This window comes from Propithecus coquereli, unplaced genomic scaffold (genome assembly GCF_000956105.1).
Source record: "Propithecus coquereli isolate 6110/MARCELLA unplaced genomic scaffold, Pcoq_1.0 Scaffold443, whole genome shotgun sequence".
NCBI lineage: Eukaryota > Metazoa > Chordata > Mammalia > Primates > Indriidae > Propithecus > Propithecus coquereli.
In genome coordinates, this window is record NW_012150208.1 from 236,253 (window position 1) to 257,421 (window position 21,169).

The 21,169-nt window shown below is 48.9% G+C and overlaps 1 protein-coding gene and 1 pseudogene across 2 annotated transcripts in view; both read right to left on the bottom strand.

Annotated features, from left to right (window-relative positions):
* The window catches only part of COL23A1 (collagen, type XXIII, alpha 1), a 333,882-nt gene that overhangs the window by 43,808 nt on the left and 268,905 nt on the right, over window positions 1-21,169 (bottom strand). Inside the window, exons 4-5 of the mRNA XM_012654681.1 lie at window positions 3,193-3,200; window positions 1,570-1,596 (exon numbers count right to left, since the gene is read on the bottom strand). Of these exons, the coding sequence (XP_012510135.1) occupies window positions 1,570-1,596; window positions 3,193-3,200 (35 nt within the window). The remainder of the gene's footprint in view (window positions 1-1,569; window positions 1,597-3,192; window positions 3,201-21,169) is intronic.
* On the bottom strand, window positions 18,015-20,791 carry LOC105818580 (annotated as a pseudogene). Its single transcript, XR_001137900.1, has 2 exons — window positions 20,777-20,791; window positions 18,015-18,581 (listed from the first exon to the last, which is right to left on the bottom strand). The product of XR_001137900.1 is annotated as a 60S ribosomal protein L12 pseudogene (transcript).

Below are 21,169 nucleotides of genomic sequence, written 5' to 3' on the forward strand. Positions count from 1 at the left end.
TGAGGGGCTGAACACCTCACGCAGCCGAACTTCATGTCTGCTTCCCCGACAGGCTGTGACACCCTGCAGGAGCAGCCAGGGTTTGCTCTGACTCGAAGTGTGGTGCTCTCAGCTGGGGGCCGTCCCGAGGCTGCACAGCAAGTGAGTGACAAAGGTGAGACTCAACTCCAGCTACCTAACACCACGTCCCACACCCCTCCCGCCTGTCCCCACTGCGCCATCCCACCCTGGGCCTGGGCGGGTGGCCGAGCTGAGAGCAACCCTTCCCTCACCAGGACTCCCGGGTCACCGAGGACACAGCAGTGGCGGACGAGGGGAGAAAGCCGCTCACCCATTCACCACCCACTCCTGTCTGGACCCACAAAAATACGGAAAGGAGCAACCCTGAGGGTAGAAGTTAACCACGAGGCCATGCCAGGAGTGGCTCTGTTAGAAAGTTCCCAGTCCTCCGAGCTGGTAAAGCCACAGTCCTGAGGCGCAAGGCCGAACTTTCCAGTGGTTCCCCAAGACTGCCGGTGCCCAAGCCCCCGGCCCCCTGTCCAGGAGTCGGGAGCCCGAGTCCTGCCTCATCAGGGACCACGGCTGTTCTCACAATTCATTTCTGCGTCCCACAGAGCCGACGTTTCTGGTCTGAGAGGCCGGGCTGCCTGCTGCCCGCTCTGGGGGAGCTGCACGGGGTGCGTGCCCCCCGAGTCCTCCAGGGCTGGGCTCAGGACACGTTTTGTGCTTTCTGTGCAGTCATCGCCTCCTCAGCCTCGTGCAGTCCTAATTCCGACGCTGTGGGGAGGCCTTCGTCACTCCGTCACAGGGCAGGAAACTGAAGCTCAGAGAGGACGAGCGCCTTTTCCAGGGCCACCCAGCCAGGTGGCAGCAGCGTGGAATCCACGCTCAGGCCTTCCTGTCGTTCAGGACTAGACTCCTACCCGCCGCCTCTGGAGGCGCTGGTCAGGCCTGTGACCCAGCATTTCCCTCCCTGCATCGCGCTGTCCTGGGAGCGCAGAACAAATCTGCCCCTCACGCGCCAAGCGCTCCTTCCCCTGGGCTCACCCCTACTCTTTCTGCCGTCCCAGGACTTCCAGATGCTGCTGGCACAGCCGCATCACATCTCGATGCTAACGTGGCACTCGCCCGGCCGGGGCTGGGGACGTCTACCCCAAGTGTGAGCTGACTTTTGGTTAAACTGGAAAAGATCTGGGAAAGGTTGACACCACAGAGGCCGGACTAGAGCCAGCCAATCTCCTGTTGCTGAGTGGTGATGTGACGTGGTGGCTGGGACAGGGGATGAGCTGCCCACGGGCTGAGGCCCAGCCCACCCAGCAGGCCCCCCGCAGCCGCGGGCTGGCCCTCTGCTCTGCCTCTGCAGGCGGGAAGTGGCTTGTTGGTCTGGAAGCCGCCTTGCTTTGCCTCGAGGGCAGCTGTGTGGCCAGGGAGCTCACGCCAAGCCCTGTGCAGAAAGCTCCGGGAGGAGCGGAGGAAGCAGGAGCGCAGACAGGGAGGAATCAAGGCTCAGGGGAGAATGTCGGCGTCAGAGGAAAGGGCAAAGAGAGCAAAAAATAAACGACAAATTACCGGGTAGCCATCTCGTCCTGATTGCCCCTGTGGTAATTAATACGTCATTAATAATCAGACTTTCGGCAGAAAACCATATGGCAACACTTAGAACTCAACCAGGGCCCCGGGTACCCGCCACGTTCCGCGTGGTTGCAGCAGAGGCTGCTGGTTGGGAGAACACAGCGCTCCCGGTGGGTCTGGGGACAGAGCTCCCCTTCCTGCCTCAGAGGGCCAGGCTGGAGGGCCCCACACCCATGCTGTCCTCCCCACGTCGCCAGGGTGCAGACAAACACCACGTGGGGACAGGATCGGACCAGGAACTGAAATGTTCCTTAAGTTGGGCCCACACAGGGGCCTGGGGAAGATCCTCTTTCCCTCCCAGTTGTCACTGGGACGAGTGAACCGAGAAAGAGAGCCTCAGAAGCTGGAGCTAAGGGGACATTTGCTGCTACTGGATGCTTTTGGGCCCCCTGACATGGGTCAGGCCTGTTCGGAGCACTGAGTGCCCAGCCCCTGCCCTGCATGTGGGCAGCTGTCTCCCCCTCATGCCCCTTTCAGGTTGCAGCTTGAGAATGTCTGCATTTGTTTAATACCTTTAACATTTTAATAGTCAAGTTAAAAAAAAATCACTCTACAGCCCCTGTGTTACGTACTTCGGCAAGTTCACACAAGCCAGCCTCCAAGGCACAGCCAGGAATAGCTTAGCTGCGAAACACTGCTGCGGCCAATAAATCTGCACATTTTTGTTGGCTTGCTTTTTGGCTCAGTGTGGGGCTACATGCATCAAGCAGCCCAGATTCCGGAAGGTACTGATCGGGAAATGAATCATGGTAAGTGGAAGTCAAAAATGTAATGGCTCATCTGAAAGGCATTTCTTGAGAAGGTTGGTTTTGGCCCAGGCCAACTGTCAATGGGCTTCTTGAATGGATTCGGGGATTTATTGGGCCCTGAAAAACTGCCAGGATGAATCAGAGGTGGACGGACCCTGCGCCCCGGTGAATGGATGGAATTTCCAGGGCCACTGGAAACCCCCGCAGTCAGAGCTGCCTCCGGTGGCCCAGGGAAGTTCGGGGCGCTGCCCGGGGCTTCCGCTCACACCCCCTGTAAATGTATCCACATTTTCCCTCTACTCCGTTGCACACCCCTCACCAGCCAGGGGCACTCACGAGGTCTCAGCTGTCCAATCCATCCTCTGGCAAAAAAGAAAAATGGCCCCAGGGTCTGTTGATCAAGCCCAACTTATTCCTGGAACAAGTGCCTCACTCTAGAGCCCTTTCTGCCAACATATGTGAGACAAAAACATTTGAAAATATCAATTGCCGCAGAGCATTTCAAAACCATGGGCATGGTGCTTGCATCCTGCCCACCAAGTCAAGCCAAAGCCTTGGTGAGGCGCGGCCAGGCGTGGGCCAGCTCTGTTGGAAGGAAAACGGTCACAGAATGTTTCAGGGCAAGTCAAGCCCATGGAATTCACTGCTTGCATTCACCTACAAATTGAAAAATAATATGGCCCCTGTTTAGGACTGAGTTTTTTTTAAGGACACACCCCTCTAACCGAAAATTATTTTCATGGAGGCACTACAGAGAAAATACCAAATGTCTTATCTTTCAGGAGCAGAGAGCACAGTCCAGGACACTTACTGGAGGACCTGTAAAACACAAGCAGAGAAGCCACAGTCAGCGTCGAAGGGAGAGAGGGACCCCTTGGCTGTCCTCAGCACAGCTACTGGCCACCTCTCCTCACAAGGATTTGAAGCTGTCATGGCTGTTTCCTGCCACAGCCTTGCAAATAAGTGTCAGTCCCAAAGCCAAGGGTAGAGAAGAAGGAGCACCTCTGTCCTTGGCAGGGCCGGGGGTCATGTGAGTGGCAGTGACAGTGCCACGTGTACTGGCTCATGCGCTCGTTTCACGAGGCTGCTTGGTGCTTCCCCATTTTGGGTTCTGGCAACTCCAGTGGGAATCAGACCTTGTTCCTGCTTGAAGAACAAGTCCTCGTGCTCACCAGGGGTGGGCGCGTTTCCACTGAGGGGGAGAGACGTAGGGGAGCAAGCATTTTGGGCAGAGGGAAGAACGCAAAGGAGGGCATGCAGATGTGTGCGGCTGAGCAGACGTGGGGGTGCCAAGGCCCAGCCTGGGGTCCGGTGTGCACGGGAAGTGGCAGGGGCGAGTCTGGAGGCGCGGGCTGGTGCTGCCGCTGGGACGGTCCCACCAGACGAGGGCTCACGGAGAGCACTTACGAGAAACCCACAGGGGCTTCACCTTGCAGTTTGCAAAGTGTGTTGCGTTATCCACTGTTGCATTTGACTTTCCCAACAAGCTTTTGTGAGAGGGATGACGAACATCTCCGTTCGACAGCTGACAACACAGAGGCACAGGGAGGAGGGACTTGTCCAAGGCCACGTCGTTGGTTAGGGGTGGAGCTCAGCCAGGAAGGGGGTCTCCCGACTGCCACCCAGGTGCGCTTTGCCTAAGCCATGCCGCTGCCTGCTCTGCCCCATCAGACCCAAACCTCGCTCTGAGGATGAGGCCCGCCCCGGCAGGCAGCACTCAGCGCTCAGTCGGCCAGTGGGTATTTACGGAATGTCAAGCGCGAGCCAGGAGCGAGGGGCAGGTCGGGGGACCCAGGAGTGAGTACAAGCGGCGAAACCCGAGTCACAGAACGTCCACTAAGCAGAAGGATACTGAGGACGACAATCACACCGGGGCGGGGGGCGGAGCACGGGACGCTGCAGGCGCGTCACGAGGGACTTGACGAGTCCTGAGGCTGGGCCGACTCTGGAAGGCAGAGAGGCCAAGACCGGCAGGGGAGTGGGAACTGACTGTCTGGGGAAGAACGCTGCAGAGGCGAAGAGCTCAGGACGTGCCAAGGTCATGGGCTTTTGAGCAGCTAGGAGAAGTGGAGGGAGGGCCCGGGAGAAGGCAGGGCCAGCCAAGCACAGGGCCTTGTTTCACGCTGTGATCTGGAGGGCTGGGTCCTGAGGGCAGTGGCAGCCATTGCATGGAGTGGGCAAGAGAGGCCTCGGAGATGCGCTGCAGGTGTCCCCAGGCAGGTGCTGGCGGCCTGGGTGCGGGCACCGGCTTGGCAATGCGGAGGTGTGAGGGTCAGGAGACGCTGGTCAGAGAGGAGACACAGAGCTTATTGACTGAGCTAATGGTAGGGCACGGGGGCCTAGGGGAAGGAGAGAGACGACAAGGATTTTTGGCATGAAAAACTGACGTACTCATACCCAGGAATGGTGACGTGGGGACTGTGGTTTCCTGACTACATCAGACTAGGGCACAGAGCAGGGTGCTGGTGACTTGGGACACCCCACAAGGCTGACTCCTCACTTCAGCTGAGGACCTTGATTCCTATAATGTTTTCCCAAGAAAACAAGCAGACTCCCCATCACCTTTCCAGTGCTAGTCATGGGTGCCTGCACCCCACCTGCCCCTGCTCCTGCCCCTGCTCCTGCCCCTGCGCCCACCCCGTCCTCCTCTCTGTGCCCCTCTGCTTAACTCAGAGGAACTGACCCACCTTGGATTAGGGCCTCTTTCCTCTGACCTTCCCTGGGGCCCAGCCCTGCCCGCCGTTCCCTCTCTGCCCATCACAGCAAAGCTCCCCTCGCAGGTGGATCCTTCCCAATAGCTCTGGAATTGCTCTAGTTGCTCTGATGACAAAGCCGTCCTTTGGTCCCGCGCCCTGTTCTATCACTGCCCTGTCTCTGCTCTCTCCCTCACAGCCACTCCTGGTCCCTGACCCCTCATCTCCTACTGTGACTCTGGTTTGGACCCCATCCCCGTCACACCACCAAGACAGCTCCCACCAAGGTCTCCATGATCTGCCTCCAGTCAGTAAACCCAACAGATGCTTCTCCTCCTCATCTTACTCGCCCTCCTGGCAGCGTCCTGGCTGTGACTGGGCCCTCCTTCTTGACGTGCTGTCTTCCTTTGGCGTCCCGACAACAAGTGACATTCCTCCCGCCTCCCTTCTCTCTGGTTGACTCTCTGGTTGACTCTGCAGCCAGCCCTATGTGCAAGTGGCTTCTACAGGCCCACGTGCACAGGCTCCTCAAGTCTCTGGTCTGGGCTCTCTTCTCTTCCGTCCCCCCTTGCGCGTCTCTGTCTCCGCTCCTGTCTTCCTGAAGGACCTCATCCCCGCTCACGGCTACCATGCAGAAGAGGCCCCACTGTCCCCCCAGCCCAGGCTGGGCCTGGGAGTGCCAGGCTTCCTTTCCAACCTGCCCCTTGGCATTTCCCCGTGAATAATTCAAAGATTCCTCAAACGAAGTCCGCGGCTGCACATATGATCTTCTGCCCAGACTTGCTCCTCTTCCCCAGCTCCTGGTCTCCATGAGCAATGTCACCTTCCATCGGACCGTGTGAACTGGAAAACGCGGAGCCACCTGGACACGCTCTCCTCCCTCCCTGTCAGCGCATCCACCGCCCTGGCTCTGGAGCCCGCCCACTCCTCTCTCTCCAGCAGCAGCCCAGTCCGTGTCACCGCCATCTCTAGACTGCTGCGATGACTTCCTAGCCGACCTGTCTCCCTCTTCACTCTGGTACCTGCTCTCTGCCAGACCCAGCTCTGGGCACGTGGGGTACATCAGTGAAAATAACAAAAGTCCCTGTCCTGACAGAGCTTACCTTCTAGTGAGAGAGACAGACGAGATATAATAAGTGTAATAAATAAGTAAATCACCCAGAAAGTGACCAGTGTTACTGGCGGGGAAAGGGGAGCTGTCAGTGCTGGGGGCAGACTGGAATATTCGATAGGGTAGTCAGGGTAGACGACATTTGAACAAAGCCTTCAAAGAAGTGTAGGACTTGGCTATGCAGATTCCCGGAAAAAATACGTGCCAGGCAGGGAAACAGCCAGTGCAAAGACCTGAGTGCAGGAGGGTGCTGGTGTGCTTACGGGACAGCGACAGGCCAAAGGGTGGGAGGTGGCTTCAGAGAGGCAATGGGTAGGGCCTTATTGGCCATTCTTGGGACTTTACCTTTTCTCTGAGACGGAAGCCCTTGCAGGGTTAGAGCAGAGAGAGGACGTGACCTGGCTCGGGTTTGCAAAGATCCCGCCACGTGGGCTGGCAGGGGTAGAGTCCAGAGGCTGTCACAGTGATGCAGGGGACAGGTGCTGGTGGCTCAGAGTGGGTGGTCTCAGGTGGTGGTGGGAGTGGCTGGATTCTGGATTGATTGTGACGGTAGAGCCAAGAGGATTTCCCGCAGACAGAGTGTGGAGTGTGAGAGCGGTGGGTCAAGGAAGATGCCCCAAATTTGACTTGAGCAACCGAAAGGATGGAGTTGCCACCAACAGAGGTGCGGGACCGTGGTGGGGGCAGGTTTGGCTGGAAGGACAGGAGCTCAGCTCGGCACACATGGTGCTTGGGGACATCCTAACCCTGAGAAGCTGGGGAGAAGAGAAGGCAGCCAAGTGGAGACAGTGTCTGCAGGAGGAAGCGGTCACCTGTGCACAGTGCACAGTGACTGTACCACTGAAGGGTCAGGTGAGAAGACCAAGAACTGACCACTGGATCTGCAACGCAGAGGCACGTCCCGGCAGAGATGGGAGCAGAAGTCAGATTGGAGAGGGTTTCAGAGAGGAGTAACCGGAAGAATGCGGCCAGGGGGTGCTTTGAGGAGTTCTGCCCCATGGGGAACAGAGCAGTTGCTTTGGGGGCATGGGGTCCCGAGTGGGTGTTTAAGAGGAGAGATGTAGGAGCATGTTTGGAGGAGTCTTCTGGCAGAGAGGGAAGACTGAGAGGCCAGGAAGAGGGGATTCCTGGAGCAATGTTCTTGGGGAGCAGAGTGGGCTGGGCCCTGGTGAAGAGGAGGCGCTGGTGCAGGGGAAGCAGGTGCTGCCAGGGGCGCGGCCATGGGGTGGGGCTAGAACGGGACCTAGGAAGCTCGTTCTGATTGTGCCGACACTTCCCGTGAAGTGGGAGGCCAAGGCCATTGGCCATGGGTGGTGGGGGTAGGGGAGGTGTCGGGGGGAACATGGGGGAGGCTGAGCAGGTGGGGAACGTGGCCTCGGCCAGGTGGCATGAAGGGCCACTGGGGTCTGGAATTCAAGGTGAGACGACCGGGGCTGCTTCTCTCCAGTCACAGTGAGCCTGAGCGCCGCGGTGGAGGGTGTGGAGGGCTAGGTTTACAGGGGATGGCCAGGAGGATTCTAGCTGAGGGGTCAAGGCTGAGATCTGTGGCTCTGAAGGTTAGTGAGATCAGGGAACTAAGGGAGTGGGCTGGAATGTGTGAACCGAGATTTCGTGGATGCTGCATTTATTGGTGGTGACGTGGCGTCAGTCAGGGCCATAGGAGGCAGAGGCCTTGGTGGGTGGAGGCCACGGGACCCAGGGGTGGGGTGTGCAAGGGGCTTCTGCGTGGCTGTCAAGATTCATAGGAATTCACCCAGAAGTAGCGTTGGAGAGAGGGCTGGTGACCGGGGGCCGAAACCCGCTAGCAATGAGGTCAGTGCGCCTGGGATCAGAGATGGCTTGAAACGTGTGGCCGCACGGCCACCGCAGTCCCCATCCTGGGGCCAGAGACATGTTAACGCAGGTCTGACCAGGACGCCCGCTCCTCACTGTGCCTAGGACAAAGGCCCGAATCCAGCGTGCCTTCCACACGGTGATCTCATTCCCCCGCACCACGACCTGGCTCCCTCCCTGGCTGCCCCCACCCAAGCCCCTCGGACCAGCGGGGAGAGACATGTCATTAGCAGAGTGCCGTGGGCAAACCAGAGGTTTCAGGAAATACTGAAATTGGATCCATGCCTCAGCATAAACCAGGATAAAGTCCATAAGGATCAAAGATTTATATGTTAAGAAAACTAAAAATCCTAGAAGAAAATGTGGGAAAATTCCTTCTTAACCTTGTAGAGGGGCAGGTTCTTCTAACTATAGTTCAGAATCCAGAAGCCATAAAAGAAGCATCTGATCCAATCATAGAAACCCCCAAAATGTCTGCAAGGCAAAAAGTCCTGGAAGCAAAGTCAAAAGCCAAACTGGGGAAAAAAAAAATATCCATCGCACATCACAAAGGCCAGGTACTTTGATATGAAAATGCTCCTACAAATCAACTCTCAAAACATCAGCAATCTAATAGAAAAATGGCCCAAAGATAGGTATAGAGAGTCCAGTCCACAGGAGAGAAAATACAAATGGCCCTTAAAAACATGAATTATGATTGAAGATGGACTTTTGTAGCTACAAATGCTCATCCTCATTAATAATAAAAGAAATGAAGGTCGAAATTATGATCATACCAGATTAGAAAAATGAAAAAACCTGATGACCTGAAAAAAGCCTGACTGTGTGAAGGGCAAGGAAGACTGGGAAGAGGATAAATCAGAACCTTCTCTCTAGAGAGAGATTTGGCAATACTTACTAAGATTTAAAATGTATGTGTCAATTGCCACAACTATCCTTCCTAGAAATTTATTTTTTAGCTATGTTAACATATACGTAAAGGACAGGTGTATAAGAATATTCATTGCAGAACTGTTGAGATAGCAAAAACATTAGAAACAGCACAAATGGAGCTGATTGAGTAAAGGACGGTACATCTGTAAACGGAATGCTATGTAGCCGTGAAAAAGATGAAGTTTTGTATGTTCTGACATGGAACAATCTCCAAGGCATACTGCTACATTTTAAAAAAGGTGTAGAATGGTAAGTATAATATGCAGCCATTTGTGCTAAAATAATCTGTAGACTTTTGTTTGTATAAACACAGAACATCTCTAGGTGTGGACGCTAGAGGTGGTCATCAGGGTGCCTCCGAGTGGAGGAGCAGAATGGCCGGAGCACAGGGTGGCAGGGACGCTGAGTTTCACGTCACTGGACACTCGCATGGTTCGCCAAGTCAGAAGAGTCCACACACTAACAACGGCTGGAGGAGGCTCTGTCTTTGCGTGCTCCTCCCAGCTGTTGCTGCCTTTCCTCACGCTCACCTCCAAGCTCCCTCCGAGGAACCTGGGACGGGATCATTCTGAGAGCCCAGGTCCTGAGAGCAGAGCCCTGGGGACTGGCACGAGGTGGAGCCCCGGGGAGACAGAGGAGGAGCTGTAAGAGTGGCCCCCGCTCTCTCACAGAGCGCTTGTCAGAGTTGGGAACCCTGCTGTCTGCGTTACCCAGACCATCTCGTGAAACCCCTGCTGCAACCTCACTAGCTGCCTTTTACAGATGAGGAAACTGAGGCTCAGAACAGATTCCACGCCCAGGCTCACACTCTCCTCTGACCTGGGCAGAACCCAGGCAATCTGACTTCAAGCCTAATAAAGGGGGGCAGAGAGGGACCATTTTGGCAGAAAGAGATCTCATGTGTACTGAGCCTCCCTGGAGGTCCCGGCAGGGTGTGTGGAGTCTGAGATCACCTGGCTAGTGGGAGGGCAGTCTAGGCCCGAAGCAGCCCTGTGGGATGCTAAACCCGTGGCGCCACCCACAGTTTCCAGAGGGGGCCAGAGTGGGAATGGCAGCATTCCAGAGACTGGTCCCATCGCTGCTGGGACAGGCCACCTCTAACCCATCTGCAGGACTCCCGGACACACGGATCCACCACCTCTTTCGGGTCCCACTGGCGCCATGTCACCAGGCTACCGTCGCTTCACGCCCACACTGCTGTGACAGCCTCCTAACGGGACTCCTTCTTCTGGGCACCCAACCCCCCAGCCAGGGGGGCCTTTAAAAAGTGCCCACCCCCTTCCTAGGGCTCCCCATGGCACAGGGAATAAAATCCAAACTCCTGGCGCAGCCTTCCTGTGTGGCCTGCTCCTGACCGATCCCTGATGCGCTGGGCCCCTGCGCCCTGCTCCACTCTTCTCTCTCAGTTCTCTAAGGAGCCAGCTCTCTTTGACCTTAGGACATGCACCTCTGCCATGTTCCTGTGGCCAGCCTGGCGTGGCTTCACTGTCACCACCTTGGACAAGCCTTCCGCAGCGGTGACATTCAACTCCTCACCCTTGGCTCACTGGCTTCTCTCATCCCTCCCTGTCATTTCCTTTCCACTTGCAGCGTCTGCGATGATTACATCCATTCGTTTGAGTGTCGATGACTGTCTGTCAGCCCCACCGGCAAGGCAGCCCCTGCGCTGGGACATCTGCTGGGTTCGCGCTGTCTCCCGCTGGCCGGATCAGGGCCGGCAGGCACAGGCGCTTCATCAGTGCGTGCTGAGTGCCTGGGGCGGGAAGGGCAGGGCCCAGCTGGCAGCCCATCGCCTCCCCGGCCCCCTGCACTTGACTTCGCTGTCCAGGGCCTGCGGAGATGGACTCGGCTGCCTGCAAAGCTGGGCACCCGGGAGTGAGGGACGGGGTGGAGGGCTTGGCCCGGGCCATCCAGGCGTCCTGCTCAGAGTGGGGGCTGCCTGCAGCCTCCAGCTGGCCACACGGCAGTGCCCTCCGGCCTGCGCTCTGCACACAGCTTCCAAACACGTGTTCCGGGGATCAGCTGGACTCCTTGACTCTGCCGCCAGGAATGTGGGAACAATTCAGTAAGAGCCATGTGACTTGGGAAGCGAGTGGAATGGGTCTAAGGCAGTAGGCAGTGCCGTGATTCTGGCCTCTTTAGCTGAGTGGATGTGGCCGGCTGGGAGCTGTGCCCCTTCGCAGCTGGAGGTCAGGAGAAAGGGCTTGGGCGGGCGAGCTGCTCGCTTGGTGTTGACAGGTAAGCAGAGGTGGGCGGGGGCCTGGGCACCCCCAATGCCACCTTGAGCCCTTGGCTCCTCAGGGGACAGCCATTTCCTCAGTGATTCCCAAAGGGTGTGTTCGGGCTTCCTGGAAGGCAAGCTGGGAAGAGGATTTCCCACAGCCCGACAGGGACCCGGCCCACACGTCGGGAGACGAGGGCCAGTTTTGGTGACTGGAGGCTGCTGAGGTCATTACCCCTGCTCACAGCCCCGTACCTGTTCCCCTCTGCTGTCCCTAGGCTCCCACTCCCCCTTTGCCTGTCACTGCTCTGCCGGGTTCTGACCAAGCCCTCTGCCTCTCCTGTTCGGCCAGCTTAGGAAAGACTCCGTGCCCTGGCTCTCGACTCTTGGAAACCCAAACCTACCCGCTCCCTGGGGACAACCCTCTTCGGCCATGCTTCTCAGGAACTTTTCCCCAGAGAAGCAGCGTGGGCCAAGGACTTTTGAACCAAGTTTGCAGACATGAAATGAAGCTTAGAGGCTGGCAAATCCAGAGGCAATAACAAGTGAGTGAGCCAGGATAGTGAGTTAGGAGTTTGCTCCTATGAGACTTGGGGAATAACCATCTCTGCCTTTCCGGGCTGCTACAAGGATCGAATGAGATAGATACTACGTGGAAAGTGCCCAGTACAGCACTGGCACAGAGGAGGCACCAAAAAACAAGTGCAGGCTGAATTTATAGCATTCCTTCTCTCTCTTGTGTGCCTGGGCACGCGCACACACTCGCACGCATCTCAGATCTCAGGGAGAAGAGAAACACAGCTGGTAGTTTTCTGTTGTTTGAGTTCATGTTGTGGAACCAGCCCTGACTGTACAACAGATTTAAAGAAGCTCCAAAATAAACGGCATCTCAGATGGGCCTCCCGCATTTGGCTGTGACGGGACTGTCAGGCTGCGTCTCTGGAATCCAGTGTCAGGCAGGCCAGCCTGGGCACGGAGGCTGGCTCGGGTCCGGACCTTGCTCACACACTGTGCAGGGCAGGCAGTGGTGCTGGTTAGAAGTCTGGGTGGAAAGTAAACCAAACAAAGTAGTAACAGCTTCATTGAGATATAATTCATGTACCATAAAATCACTCTTAAAAGTGTACACTTCAGTGATTTTTAGTATATTCACAAAATTGTGTGACCATCACCACTACATAATTTTATTTATTCTTCATTTTTCATGGTAGTTTTGTGGATATACAACTCTTGGCTGCCAGAGTTTTTTTTTTCCTTTGACTATGTCATGTCATCCCACTGCTTTCTAGACTCCCCTGTTTCTGATGGGAAATCACCTGTTAATCTTATTGCAGTTACTTGTACAGATGAGCCATTTTTCTTTTGCTGCTTTCAAGATTTTTCTCTTTGTCTTTGACTTTCAGCATTTTTACTATGATGTATCTGGGTCTGTATCTCTTCGCATTTACCCTACTTAGAGTTCATTAAGCTGTTTGGATATGTCGATTATTCCTTTTCAGCAAACTTGGGAAGCCTTCATCCATATCTTCTCAAATATTTTTTCTGCTCTTTTCTGTTTTCCTGTCCTCCTGGCATGTAGGTTGCATGCATGTTGGTGCACTCAACGGTGTCCTACTTTTCCCTGAGGCTGTTGATTTTTCTTCCTGTCATTTTCTCTCTGTCCTTTAGATTGCATAATCTCGATCAGCCTATCTTCAAGTTCTCTGATTTCTTCTGATAGTTCAAATCTTCTGCTGAATCTCTCAAGGAATTTTTAATTTTGGTCAAGTCCAATTTACTAATTTCCTCTTCTGTAACTTTTGCTTTTGGTGTCATATCTGAGAAACTATTGCCTAACTCAAGGCCATGAAGATTTACTCCTGTGTTATTATACTGTAAGGATTTCACAGCTTTACCTCTTACATTTAGGTTTATGATACATTTTGAGTTAATTTTTGTGTGTGATGTGAGGAAAGTGTCCAACTTCATTCTTTTACATTTAGCTGTCCTAGCACCACTGAATTACCTTGGCATGCTTATCAAAAATAAATTGATAGTGGCTGGGCCTGGTGGCTCAGGCCTCTAATCTCAGCACTTTGGGAGGCTGAGACAGGAGGATCACTTGAGACCAGGAGTTTGAGAGCAGCCTAAGTAACATAGTGAGACCCTGTCTCTACAAAAAATGGTGGCATGAACCTGTAGTCCTAGCTACTTGGGAGGCTGAGGCAGGAGGATTGCTTGAGCTCAGGAGTTCGAGGCTACAGTGAGCTATGATTGCACTACTGCACTCCAGCATGGGGGACAGAGCAAGATCTTGTTTCTAAAAAAATAAAAAATAACAAATAAATAAAACAGAGAGATAGATAGTAAATATAAAGATTTATTTCTGGGATCTCAATTCTATTCCATTGACCTATGTTTGTCCGTATGCCAGTACCACACTACCTTGATTACTGTAACTTTGTGTTAAATTTTAAAATTGGAAAGTGTGAGTCCTTTAACTTTGTTTTTCTTTTTTCAAGTGTTTTGGCTATTCTGGATCTCTTGCATTTCCATATGCATTTTAGGATCAGTTTATCAATTTCTGAAAAATCCGGGAGGGATTGTACTGAATCTGTAGATCAATTTGTGGAGTACAATGTTAACATTGTATTAAGTCTTACAATCCATGAATATGGGATATTTTTCCAGTAGACAGGTATTCTTTAATTTCTTTCAGTAATGTTTTATGGGTTTCAGTGTATTAGTCTTGAACTTCTTTTGTTAAATTAATTCCTAAGTATTTTATTCTTCCTTATGTTTTTGTAAATGGAACTCTTTTCATTTCATTTTAAATTTCTCATTCCTAGTATATAAAAATACAATTGATTTTTGTATATGGATCTTGTATCATGCAACCTTGTTTAATGCATTTATTAGCTCTAATAAGTTTTTTGTGTGACTTTTTTAGAATTTTCTGTATACAAGATCATGCCATTTGCTTCTTCTTTTCCCATCTTAATGCGTTTTGTATTACTTTCTCGACTAATTGCCCTGGCTAGAATCTTTAATACAGTATTGAATAGAAGTGGCAAGAGTGAATGAACATCCTTGGCTTATTCCTGATCTTGGGGGAAATCATTCAGTCTTTCACCACTGAGTATGATATTAGCTGTTGGTTTTTCATAGATGCCCTTTATCAAGTTGAAAACGTTTCCTTTTATTCTTAATTTGTTGAGTGGGGTTTTTTAAATCATGAAAAGCTGTGGATTTGGTCAAATGCTTATCTGCATTTATTGAGATGATCATGTGGTTTAATCCTTTCATTCAATAATAGGTTGTATTTTGGGTGTTAAACCAACCTTGCATTTCTAGGATAAACCTCTCTTGGTGTATAATCCTTTGATATATTACTGGATTCATTTGCTTATGTTGTTGAAGATTTTTGTATCTATATTCATAAGAGATATTGGCCTGTAGGTTTGTTTCTTGTGATGCCTTTGTCTAGTTTTGGTATCTGAGTAAATCTGGCCTCAGAATGCGTTGGGAAGTGTCCCTTCTACTTCTATGTTTTGTAAGAGTTTGTGAAGGATTGTGACTAATTCTTCTTTAAGTGTTAGAATTCATCAGTGGAGCCATCTGATTCTGGGTTTTTCTTTGTAGGAAGTTTTTTGATCACTGATTCAATTTCTCTACTTGTTATAGGTCTATTCAGGTTTTCTATTTCTTTTTGAGTCAGTTTTAGCAGTTTGTGTGTTTCTTGGAATTTACCAATTTCACCTAGGTTATCTAATTTGTTGGCATACAATTGTTCATAATATTTCTTTTTAATTCTCTTCCTTTTTTGTAAGTTTGCTACTGATGTCCTTTCTAATTCCTGATTTTAGTAATTTGAGACTCCACTCTTTTTTCTTGGTCAGTCTACTTAAACGTTTGTCAATTCTGTTTTTTTTTTTTTTTTAAAGAGTCAACTTTTGGTTAGTTTTGTTGATTTTTCTCTACTTTTTTCCCCTAATTTCTATTTCATTTCTTTCTACTCTAATTTTATGATTTTCCTCCTTTTACTTGCTTTGGTTTAAGTTGTTCTTATTTTTCTAGTTTCTTGAGGTGGTAAGTTAGGCTACTGACTTGACATCTTCATTCTTTTTTAACATAGGTACTTACAGGTATAAATTTCCCTCCAAATATACTCAGCATTCCATATATTTTGGTATGTTGTGTTTTCATTTTCATTTGTTTCAAAGTATTTTTTTCCCTTGTGACTCATTCTTTGAGTCATTGGTTATTGTGAAATGTGATGTTTAATTTCTCCATGTTTGTGAATGTCCCATATTTCCTCCTATCATTGATTTCTAATTTAATTCCTTTGTGGTCAAAGACCATACTTTGTATGGTTTTAATCCTTTTAAATTTATTAAGGCTTCCAGAGATGTGGAACCTGTGGCCTCAAGGCCACGTGTGGCCCTCCAGATCCCCAAGTGTGGCCCCTCAACCAAATCCAAACTTCACAGAACAAATCCCTTTATTAAAAGGATTTGTTCTGTAAAATTTGGATTTGGTCAAAAGGCCACACTCAAGGATCCAGAAGGCCACACATGTAGCCTCAAAGCTGAAAGCTCCCCATCCCTGCGTGTCCTGGATAATGTTTCATGTTCACTTGAAAAGATGTGTATTCTGCTGTTACTGGTTGGAATATTCTATAGAGGTCTGTTAAGTCTAGTTGGTTTATAGTGTTGTTCAAGTCTTCTATTTCTTTGCTTTTTTTTTTTCTCTACTTGTTCTATACATTATTGAAAGTGGGGGTACAGAAGTCTCCAACTATTTTTGTTGAGCAGTCTATTCTTCTCTTCAATTCTGTTGGTTTTTGCTTCATGTATTTTGGGGCTCTGTTGTTAGCTGCTTGTAAGTTCATTATTGCTATATGTTCTATTTCTCATTATAAAATGTCCTTCTTTCTATCCAGTAACAATTTTTATCTTAAAGTCTATTTTGCCTAATACTAGTATAGTCAATGCAGCTCTCTTTTGGTTATTGTTTGCATGATGTATTTTTCCAGAATTTTATTTTCAACCCATTGCATTTTCAAATCTAAAGTTCATCTCTTATAGATGGCATGTGGCTGGATTATGGTTTCTAAAAAAATTTTAATTGTGGTAAAATAGGCATGACATAAAATTTGTCATCTTAACCATTTTTAAGCATACAGTTCAATCTTTAGAAATTTTTCATCTTGTAAAACTGAAATTCTATACACACTAAACAACTCCTCATTTCCCCTCCCCTTGGTCCCTGGCAGCCACCATTCTACTTTCTATTTCTATGAGTTCAACTACTCTAGCTTCTTCATATTAAGAGAAATCATATAGTATTTTTCTTTTTGTGACTGGATTATTTCACTTAGCATAATGTCTTTATGGCTCATCCATGTTGTAGCATGCAGAATGCCCTTCCTTTTTAAGGCCGAAAATATTCCATTGTATGTGTACACCATATTTCATTTTTCCATTCAACCTTTGATAGAAATTTGGGTTGCTTCTACCTTTTAGCTAATGTGAATAATGCTGTTATAAATACTGTTGTAACAATTTTTTTCAGGACCCTGTTTTCAGTTCTTTTGGAGACATGCTCAGAGCAGTATTGTTGGATCATAGGATAATTCTATTTTTAATTTTTTGAGGAACTGCCATACTGTTTTCCAGAGCAGCTACACCATTTTGCATTCCCACCAACAGTGCACCAGGGTTCCAATTTCTCCACATCTTTATTAACACTTATTATTTTTCTTTATTTCCTTTTTCTCCTCCTCCTTCTCTTTTTTTACTAGTAGCCATCCTAGTGTTATGAGGTGATATCTCCTTGGGGTTTTGATTTGCATTTTTCTAATGATTAGTGATGTTGAGCATCTTTTGGATCATGCTATTTATTTATTTGATCATTTCTGACAATTTCTTTGATTGGAGCATTTAATCCATTTATATTCACTATAATTGCTCACAAGGTAGACTACGCCAGTTTGTTATTTAAATTTTATATTTTTTATGTCTTACCATTTTACATTTTAATTCCCTTCTTTCTTTATTATTATTATTATTATTATTTGAGACAGGTGTCACTCTGTCACCTGGGCTAGAGTGCAGTGGCATCATCATAGTTCAATGCAACCTCAAACTGCTGGCCTCAAGTGTTCCTCCTGCCTCAGCCTCCCAAGTAGCTGGGACTATAGTCACATGCCACTATGCCCAGCTAAATTTTCTATTTTTTGTGGAAATGGGGTCTTGTGATATTGCTCAGGCTGGTCTTGAATTCCTGGCCTCAAGCAATCATCCCGTCTCAGCCTCCCGAAGTGTTGGGATTACAGGCAGGAGCCACAGTGCCTGGCCCCTTATTTCTTTTACTATATATTTTTTTGAGTTATTTTTTATTGGTTTTCCTGGGGATCATAATTAACACTTTAAAATATTTCAGTTTGGATTAATAACTTACATTCAATTGTATTCAAATATCTCACTCCAATATTGCTAATTCCTTTGTATGTCATTGTAAACTTTGTAAAATTACTACTTTATACATTATAAGCCCATCAACACAGTTTTATCATTACTGTTTTATGCAGTTGTCTTTTAAATCACAATAGAGAAAACAGTTATAAATAAAAGTACATTGATACCATATTTCATATTTACCTATATAGTTACCTTCACTGGCTCTTTGTTTCTTTGTGTGGATTTAAATTATTACCTAGTGTCCTTTCATTTTAGACTGAAGGACTTTCCTTACTATTTCTTGTAGGGCAGGTCTGCTAGTGATAACTTCTCTTCATTTTTGTGGGTTTTTTTTGGGGGGTGTCAAATGATCCTTTATTGAAATATTTTCTTTTGTACTTTTTAACTGTCTGGGCATTCCACTACACCACTGTTGACGTCATCTATGATGTCATGAGGGTGGCGGCCATCAACATTGCAGCCCACAGACTGGGAAGTCCCCAGGATCTCTTTAATGGTTCCAGAGAGTTCTCTGGCTAAAGATCGGTGCCGTATCTGTCTGGCAATGTTGACAATCTCATCAAAAGTGATATTTCCATTGTGTTTAATGTTTTTCTGTTTCTTTCTGTCTCTTGGTGGTTCCTTGAGGGCTTTGATGATCAGGGCAGAGGCAGAAGGTATCACTGCAATCTGGGCCTGTCTGTTCTGAACAGTTAGTTTCACTGTAATCCTTAGACCCTCCCAGTCACCAGTTGCCTTGGTGATGTCATTACCAATCTTTTTTGGAGAAAGACCCAGGGGGCCAATCTTGGGGGCCAGGGCAGACACGGCACCACCTTCGCCACCAGTGCACCTCAGGTACGCAACTTTGATCTCGTTGGCGTTGAACTTAGGTGGCACGGTGGAGGCAGCTTGTGTTGGATGAACCCAGACTTGGGATGACCAAAGAAAGTTGCACCTTGGCCTCTTCTGAGCCAAAAACTCAAAGTTCTTCATTTTTATTTGAAAATATCTTAGTTTATTCTCCATTTTTCAAAGATAGTTTTGCTGGGTATAGATTTCTTTGTTGACAGTTTTTTTCCCTTTCATCATTCTGAATATGTCATCCCACTGCCTTCTGGCTTTCATCCTTTCTCATGAGAAATCACCTGTTAATCTTATTGAAGATCCCTTTTCTGTGATAGGGTATTTTTCTCTCTCTGCTTTCCAGATTGCTTTTGGCAATGTGACTATGACGTGCTTAGGTGTGTATCTCTTTAGGTTGTCATACTTGGCTGGGTGCTGTGGCTAACACTTGTAATCCCAGCACTTTGGGAGGCTGAGATGGGAGGATTACTTGAGGCCAGGAATTTGAGACCAGTCTGGGCAAAAAAGCAAGACCTTGTCTCTACAAAAAAAAAAAAAAAAAAAAAAAATTTATCCCACTTGGAGTTTGTTACATTCCTTTGCTTATTTCTCTCTCTTCTCTCCTTTCAGGACCATAGTTACATGTATTTTGGGACATTTTACAGTGACTCACAGGTCTCTGAGGCTCCGTTCATTTTTCTTCATGCTTTTTTCTTTCTGTTCCTTAGGCTGGGTAATTATCAATTGACCTATCTGCAAGTTTGCTGAGTATTTCTTCTGCCAGCCCAAAGCTACTGTTGAGCCACTCTAGTGAAATTGTCATTTCAGTTATGTACTTTAAAGTTCCAAAATTTGTATTTGGTTCTTTGTTTTACTTTCTATCTTGTTATTGATATTTTCTGTTTAGTGGGACATAATTCTCATGCTTTCCTTTATTTCTTTAGACATGGTTTCCTTTAGTTCCTTTAACATATTTATAATAGCCAATACAACATCTTTGTCTAGTAAGTACAACTAGGCTGCCTCAGAGACAATTTCTATTGATGGCTTTTTTTTTGTTTTTTACTGCCACACTTTCTTCTATCTGTGGATGCCTTGTAATTTTTTGTTAAAAGCTGGACATTTAACATAATTCAACGCGGCTACTCTGGAAATGAGATTCCTTTTCTCCTTTACAGGATTTGTTGCCGTTGCTGTTTATTGTTGTTGTGCTTTGTGTGTTTAGAGGCTTTCCTGGACGAATTCTTTAAAGTGTGTACTTTCTGTCACGTGCAGCTACTGAATTCTGAATACTGCTTGTTTAGTTTCGTGGTCGGCTTATACAGAGATTTCCTTTAGTGCCTTGATCCAATAGCCTCCCACTTTCTGCTGGTGGCTTTTGTGTGTGTTGGAGCACAGCTTCAGTGCTCCACCAGGTTACAGCTCTGCCTTCACCTGCATTTCCTGCTCGGACAGAGTCTCAAGGTCAGCCAGAGGTGAGAGACTAGGGCTCTCTCAGTCTTTTCCTGGACATGTACACAGCCCTGCCCATGCATGTGCCTTTTGGATTCCCAAGAGTATGTTGTAGCTTTCGAAGCTCCTTTGAACATCTCATGCCCTAGGTTTTCACTGAAACTTTTTGAGTCATCCGCTGGCATCATCACTCCAGGCAGCTGAGATGTTAAACAAGCGCCACCGATTATTTCTGTTAAGCACCTTGGGGATAGGGCTCTTCCTACTGGGCAAGCTCTTTATCAGGCCCGATAAGGACAAGCTTTGTGCACAGTGATTTTCCACGGAGCTGCCAGACAGGTCGAATATTGACAATTTTCTGGGGATGAGCATTTGAGGAGCTTCAAATCTGTTCTGCCTCCTCCAGTGGCTGCTGGTTTCCACAAGTACTATGGCTGTGACACTGCTGGTTTTTAAGGCCACCAAGGAGCTGGGGAGAGGAGCAAATTAAAACACTACAAACTTCACTATTTTTAGCACGACTCAGGCATTTTCCCCAAATAAACATTTCTTTGGTTGTTATAAACCTTTTGTTAATTCCCAGAGTTCTGAAAAGGTCAATTTTCCCCACTGTCCTTGCTGCTTTTATGGAAGAGCAGGTTTTCAGAGGTCCTTATTCTACCTTTCCAGAAGTGCTTCTTCCACTGGATTTTTAAAAAAGTTTCTTGGGGCCAAGGAAGATAAAAAACCCTAGCACTGAAACTGTTGATCTAAGGCTGGCAGCTTCGGAGATGCGGTGAGTACCTCCATCTGTCTCTGCAGGGTTAGCACAGGCCTCAGCCAGCCACCATGGGATGGCTTCACCCTTGTGTCTTCCTGCCTCCTACCGCTTTATCCTTCATTTGCCCACCAGGCCCTCTTTCTCGCTCCTCCTTCCTGTCAATAAGCACTTATGGACCATCTCCTGAGCACCTGGGGGTCCATTCCAGCCCAGTGCAGGGGCAATTCTGGGCTTCTCCAGCTAAGAACCAGCTGGGGACGTGGGAAATGCATTCCACATCTGACAGAGACACACACACGCTGCGGGACCCCGAGGCGCTTTGCAGAGAAGGCTCCCATTCGGAGCCGGAGAGGCCCCACCTTGCATGCAGGCAGATCCCCCTCTCTGCAGCAGAGGCAGGAAGGCCTCCTGGGCAAAAAGAGCCTTTCTCCCAGGGACACAGGAAAAGGCCTGCTTTGTACAAGGGAAGGTGCCAAAGCCAGAATGTGCATGTGTGTGA